Source organism: Condylura cristata, unplaced genomic scaffold (genome assembly GCF_000260355.1).
Source record: "Condylura cristata isolate star-nosed mole 26May11 unplaced genomic scaffold, ConCri1.0 scaffold00001, whole genome shotgun sequence".
In the NCBI taxonomy this organism is placed as follows: domain Eukaryota; kingdom Metazoa; phylum Chordata; class Mammalia; order Eulipotyphla; family Talpidae; genus Condylura; species Condylura cristata.
Genome location: NW_004567102.1, coordinates 63,251,306 through 63,258,666, shown reverse-complemented (window position 1 = coordinate 63,258,666; position 7,361 = coordinate 63,251,306). Strand labels below are relative to the sequence as shown.

The 7,361-nt window shown below is 35.4% G+C and overlaps 1 protein-coding gene across 1 annotated transcript in view; it reads right to left on the bottom strand.

Annotated features, from left to right (window-relative positions):
• The window catches only part of TRMT11 (tRNA methyltransferase 11 homolog (S. cerevisiae)), a 47,446-nt gene that overhangs the window by 14,269 nt on the left and 25,816 nt on the right, over positions 1-7,361 (bottom strand). Inside the window, exon 12 of the mRNA XM_004674106.2 lies at positions 2,742-2,862. Coding sequence (XP_004674163.1) covers positions 2,742-2,862 — 121 coding nt within the window. The remainder of the gene's footprint in view (positions 1-2,741; positions 2,863-7,361) is intronic.

Below are 7,361 nucleotides of genomic sequence, written 5' to 3'. Positions count from 1 at the left end.
CCTCCAGGGCAGGCGGGAATTGAACTCATGCGGAAGTGGCTTCAGATTCTCAGTGCTGTGCTTTAACCCGCTGCGCCACCAGGGAGGGCCAACTTGTTTTGTTTTTTAAAAGATTTTATTTATGCATACAGAACTGGGGTGCAGGCCAGAGGTGCAGGGGCATTAAGAAGATTCACCAGAGACAGAGTGGGGAGCAGATCAGGCAAACTGATGAGGTACATTGCTGAGGGATGCAGCAGGCGGGTCAGAAGAGGTCTGCCGAACCATGTGGATCACCTCCAGGGGTGGGGATGGAATTGCACTGAAGCAGCTGCAGCTCACCTGCAGTGCTGCTCTTTAACCCACTGCACCACCAGGGAGGGCCCCAAGAATAATTTGCTAAGACTAATATGAGAACTGTTTGACAATTTAATGTCATCAGTTGCATTATCAAAGACTGAGATCTTGCTGCAATTACATATACTCCTATTCAAGCAGAAGGTAGAAGTGAAGTAATTAAAAACCAAGCATGATTAATTTAACATGACAAAGTATTTTCAATAAAGCTTCATCCTAGTTAAAACTCAGATTAAATTTGATATTATAAAATGAAGACCATTTCAAAACATTTCTTGAGCATTTGTATTTTTCCTTGTTTTAAAAATCAATCTGAAAAGATAAAATAAAATTATAAACAACAACCAAAATAAAAATCTTGTCTTTATAGATTTTAAAATACCTAAAGTAACCTTACTTATCATTTCTATGATGAAAATTCACAAAAACATTCTTAAAACACTAATACTACTTCTGTCACATTTAGAGAGATTCTATAATCTAGAAAAACATACTAAAAATAAAAATTAAGCTCAGGGGGAAGCAAATGTGAAATTGTCCAGAACGGGTCTTAATTTTGCCATTATAAGAGAAATGACTAGTAGAGTACTGGTTAATCAACTGAGTATAAAATGGAGGTTAGTTAAAAAGGCTTCGATTGCATATCTAAGTTAAAAGCTGCTCATTCAAAATTGGCATCTTGGCAGAATATTACTGTGTCAAACAATCTGGAAACTACTCTTTTGGAATTTCTGAATTTTCTTACTATTTTAAATGTGAATTATAAATTATTATACTTGGAACAGGATTTCATTTTCAAAAACAACTTAAGTGACCAGTCTGGTATAAAATGTGAGCAGTAAAGACCAGTGGGACATCTTGAAGAGCAGCAAGGTGCTACTATTGATATAAAGTGAAATAACTGCTTACTATTAATACAATAATCTAAAACATAAGTTTCAAGAACTTGCTGAATAATTATGCCATAAATATGAGTGCTAAGCACTACACCCAAGGATGTTTCATTTGAATGTAAACTACAGGAATAGTTTTTTTTTTTAAAGTGAATACCAGATACTCTTAATTACATCACTTTATATAAATACATATGTGTATATACATAAACATACAAAGTAGATACCAATCAACTATTTAAATACATTTTAATTTTCTGAGTGTGTTAATGAAAATTCATGCTACACTGAAAATCCCGAGTTTCTAAAAATTTTTGCATAGAGAAGCGACATAATGAATGAGGTGTTTTTAGGAAGATAATTTAGAATATCAGCATAAACCAGGCATAAGGTAGTTAAAAATCTAGAGACAAAGATGACGGAAATAAAAAGTACAAAAAAGAAATTTATAAAATATGCACCTGGTGGAACAAGGGTTAAAGCACCGCAGTATGAATCTCAAAGCCACTGCAGCATGAGTTCAATCCCTGACCAGGGAACTGACCCACACAGCATGGCAAACCTCTCCTGACCCACCGTTGCTTCCCTCAGCAGTTATTTCAGTAGATCTGCCTGTTCTGCTCCCCACTCTGTCCTTAGTGAGTGCTCTCACCTACCACTCCTCTGGTCTGTACCCCAGTTCTGAAAGCATAAATAAACAAATCTTTAAAAAAAAGAAAAAGTGCAAACAGAACTGTCCAAAATTAGTTTTCGTTACTATGTAACAATACATAAGTTGTAATCATATGGAAGTAATCAAATGTAGAGATGGGTATGATAAAATGTTCAATTAACACCTTGTTCTTTTCTGCTTGCCCTACAGATCCAAGCACCCTTCTTTAAAGCAACATTCTCTTTATTAGTCTGCAATCACATAGGCTCTATTTTGGAGAAAAACAGTAACTAGTAGTCAACAGTAACTAGTACATTGCTAGTTGTTTAGGAGTGCTTTTAACTGGGGTACAGGTCAGCGATGTGGAGGGTGAGAGGATTCACCAGAGACAGAGTGGGTTACCCAGAGACAGGCAGATCGACGAAGTACACTGCTGAGGGGAGCAGCGGGCGGGTCAGGAGAGGTCTGCCTTGCCATGTGGATCACCTCCGGGGCAGGCGGGAATCAAACTCATGCGGAAGTGGTTTAAGCTTCTTTGTGCTGTGCTTTATTTAACCTGCTGCACCACCAGCGAGGGCCCTAGGAGTGCTGTTTTTAACAGTCAGTGATAATAATGTCAAAGACTGAGAAATTAAGGTAAATTCTTTTTTTATTCTATGCAACTTCTATATCCTTTTCATGCCCTCCAAACCCCACCAAATACCACAAACATCATTAATTTCTGCCTCTTCCTGAATTTATACATCAGTTTTAAAAAAGCAAGGACCAACATTTCCAAAATCCATTATAGGAAAACTCTTTAGGAAAATCTACTTCTGATTCTTTTGGAATTCATCCTGAAAAATCATAGAATAATTTACCTCAAATTTCTTCACCTTTTCCATTGTTATCAAGCGCCTTGATGTGTGACTGGAAAGCTTTTGCTCACAGTTGCTAATGAGTTTCAGGCAAGGGTGGCAGGGCACCATCTCTTCGGTGTATCTAAAGAAGAAAGAACAGCTGTAATGAACACCTCACACAGGATCATCACGGGGGCATCCAATGTGGGAGGGGACATCTCACTCACTACATGTCATACCATTTTTGTACACATCCTAACTATGCACATAATCTACAACCTGCATAATGGCATTTCAATGAACCCTTAACAGACTTAATAAATCTCTACTGTGCCTAAACTAACAGGAAGGCAGGTATCCTATTTTAAAGCCCCATTTTTATTACTTTCCCCCTACAATTCAATCATCTATTTAAGACCTAAATCATCCAGAATAGACAAATCTATGACAGGTAAAAGCTAAGCATTGGTGTTGACTGTTATGTGGGGGTTTCATTTTGGGGTAATGAAAATATTCTGGAAAAGGACAATGGTGATATAAAACTCTGTGGGTTTTCTAAAAACCATGGAGTTGTATACTTTAAAAGGATGACTTTCACAGCATATACAAATTATATTTCAATTTTTCAAAAAAATAAGTATGCAGTCTCCCTTCTCCATGAATCAATTTGGACATCATTTTCTGTAGCCTCAAGCTATTATTTCCAAATGTTATTAGCACTTTACCTCTCATTTAAGAGACAGATTTTATGTTGGAGTACTTACTAAAAACAGTTTAAAGAGTAACTACTTCCTGTTTCATAAGAGATGAAAAACATGTTCTCTTCACTGCTCTGAAGCCCTACAAAATTTTATTACAATTAAGGTTTATCCTCAAAGCCTACTCTTAGGAATACTTTGTTAGGTTTCTTTGTCAGCATTTGTATTACAAGCACTAACATTTGGACTTCTATTAAAGGACATCTTTCAAAAAGAAAATGTCTAATCACTTCAAGAGAGTTATCTGTGCTTAATGACAATTAGAACATGTCACTAAATGGTTCTATGGAAACTGTTCACACAGTTACATTCATTCATTACATTAGCAACTCCTCTATCATCAAAGATACAACTTGAATTTATGCCCTTTCACCTGAGTATTACATAAATACTCAGGGTCACTTACAAATAGCTGAAATTAGAAGTAATAAACCCAGAAATCTAGGTGATCTATATAATTTTACATGGTAAGTCTCTGAGTAGACTATTCTGAGCAGAATTGAAGGATTAATTCTCCTAAAATGGGTGACAATTAAGGTGTGCTGAACAATTAAGGTTAATCTTGAAAAATGACCAGAATTTTACCACTTAGCCATAAACCAGAACAAAATGTATTACTGGGTAAACATTGAAAACAGGGAGGGGAAAAAAGAATGTCTCCCTTTTTAAATTTAAATTATCCCTTTGGTTATATGCCTTTGGAAATCTTCCCTTGTCGGAAATTATTAAAATGGAGGAGGCATCACTAAAGAAATACGCAGTGGCCACTTTTTAAGGTCTTTAGAAACATTGAAATAGTTAAAAGACCCTCCAATTTAATTTTTTGTTAAAAGCAAGGAATAAAGACTACAAAAGATATTCTAACCACACATAATTTCTGTTACAATTAAATAATAAACTACAAAATAGTAAATGCCAGAAAGCACAAAAATTAGTGGGATTATTTCAAAAGGACAGAGGAGCCACCTCAAAGAGACTGACTGCCACTGATCAAATCTGAGACAATTTGAGCAACAAGATAAATAATGACAATAATAAATAATAACCTGATGAATAATGTAAGAATCAATGACTCCATGCTAAGACAAATTACTAAATAATGGGAAGAAAACTCTTCCTTACAGTAGAATGCCAACTCACAGATGCAAAAGATCAAACAGAAAAGTCATCATTTCAGGGGTTGCTGACAACAGAATTGTTACTTTGCACAGTGCTTAGATGAAAACCAAAACCATGCTACAATCTTGGGACATGTCCCTGCGATAAGTAATCAGCGGGGGTAATGATGGCTCACAGTGGAGAAACCTGACAGAGAATGCACTACCAGATGATCAACTGAGACTGTCAGTGGAGGCTGACTTTGTGTGCCGTGACGTAATGCACAGTATTATTTTTGTGGTATTCCTACCAAGAAATTATTTACCTACTCATAGAAGAAACAGCAGAGGACCTGCTTTAGATTCTACTTTCCTAACACAAGACATGTACTCTACAAAACTGTCAAGGATATAAAAGGAATGATTTGAGAAAATATTCGAGTCTGGAAGAAAATGACATGATGGGTGACACAGTCTGTTTTCCTGAATGACTCTGCAAGTAATAACATTTGAATGTGGCCCATGAACTGGACAGTGTTAAAGTTGATCATCTGGTCATATATTCTCTGTTAGGCTTCTCCACTGCAGTACTGTAAGAAATATACTTCCAATGTATTCAATTCAATGGAGGAGTCATCAATCAATGAAGGAGAACTGATGATGGTTTGACAAATATGTTCTCGTTTCTGAGGAATACAATGAAATATGTGTAAAGGTGATAAAACATCATTATCTGTAATTTCTCAAATAGTTCCAAAAAGACCAGTGATAATGACTTATGTAGATTAATGGGCATGTGCCAAAGTGAGGTGGGGTGAAGGGAAGTAGGGTAGGTTAAGTATTTGTCTTAATAGCTGGAAAATATGACTAAGGGAGTCATGGAAGATTTTTGTACACGATCTTAAATTTTTCTGTAAGTTTCAAACAACTGCAAACAGATTTAATAAAATCTTAGCCCAAGCACTTAAATTTAAAAAAAAAAACACAAGTGGGCCCTCTTGGTGCCACCACTTGTTAAAGTGTAGCACTACAAAGCTAGCCCATGCTCAGATCCTCAGCGTGCGTTTGATCCTGGGCAAGGGAGCTGACCCACATCGCACTGCAGACCTTTCCTGCCGCACCTGCTGCTCCCTTCAGCAGTGTTTGTCATTGATCTGCCTGTTCTGCTCCCAATCTGTCTCTGATGAATCCTTTCACCAACATTGCACCGCTGGTCTGAACCCCAGTTCTGAATGCATAAACAAATCAATCTTTAAAGAAAAAAGAAACACACACACAAGTAAGCTTGTTACTTGTATGTCTTGCTAAGGGAAGAACCACTTCTTCACTGACATATACTCTGCTGATATTAATAAAACCTCATCTATAACTGCACATGCCAGATATGTGAGATCTAGCAGGATGCTGAATTAAATGAACACAGCAATGGGAATAAGGAAATAAATTAGCTAGCTAGTGTTTACCTACACATAAGTCATTTCTTGGAGTTAATTTTCTTTATATAAACTGAAGAGATTTAATGAGATTATCATTGGCAATAAAACATAAACTCAGTGTTAAAAGGTGTGAGCATGAATATGTAGTCTTATAAGCTGATTAATAAACATGTGGTCAAGTTGAGCCATGGTAATTTATAACATGTTTACAAAACAACAAAAATGAGCATGGTTTCTAAATGGTGAGGAACCATCTACAACTGTGAAAAGACAAAATGAGTTAACACTATTTTAAAATACTTTTTGTACAAATATTCATCGTAAATCAATTTTCGAAATTTATTTATTAAAAATGGTAACTGCTTTGGCTATCAAAGAGACTATCCCTATTCTTAACAATACACATTAAAATATAGGGGTAAAGGACCAGAGTATATACAACTCACTCTCAATAAGAGAATTATATATTTTATAAAAATGTATAGAGAGTTAACACTCAATTCCACTGATGATTGATGATATAGCAATCAGTTCCTTGGAATTATAAAAAAAGAGTTTCAGGGCTATTGGCTTAATTTCTACAGTCGGTTTCTAGAGACTGCCTGAAGTTTCTTGCCATGTGAGCTATTCAATATGGTGACTAGTTCATCAATCCAGAAGGAAGAATCAGCTAACAAAGAGTCACATAATGTAACAATAATTACAGAAGTGATAATCACTTTTGCCATATTTGATGGCAAAAATAAAGGGAAATTAATGCTTAACACTATGTAAAAACAATGTACAAAGAGGACAGATAATTCCTAGGAATTCAAATATTTTTTTAAAAAAGATTACTACAGCAGATTAAATAGCCAAATTTTGAACTTAGTATCTTAGTTATCTTTTTAACTCTAAAGATCCTGTCTTTTTCGATGTTTTACATCAAGATAAAATAGTTCTATTTATGATTAGTAATTATTAAATAATAAAACCCAGACAAATAATGTTAAATATTATCAGGGTTTTAAAAATATGCAGTTTTTATTTTGGTCTTGGCTTTTAAAAGAGATTTACTGCATTTAAAGTAATTTAATCAACATACATTAAAGCTACATAGTAGTAGACAGATGAATGACTCAGTTGAGACATTAAAAATTATGTTTGTGCTGGGAAGCTACATGCAAAAAAATGAAACTAGATCAATACCTCACACCATACACAAAAATCAACTCGAAGTGATTAAAGACCTAGACATAAGAACAGAAACCATAAAATGCCTGGAAGCAAAGTAGGGCCAAACACTATAAGACATACACTTAAGCGATATCTTTAAAGATAGAGAGAGCACCCAATGCAACAATAGTGAAG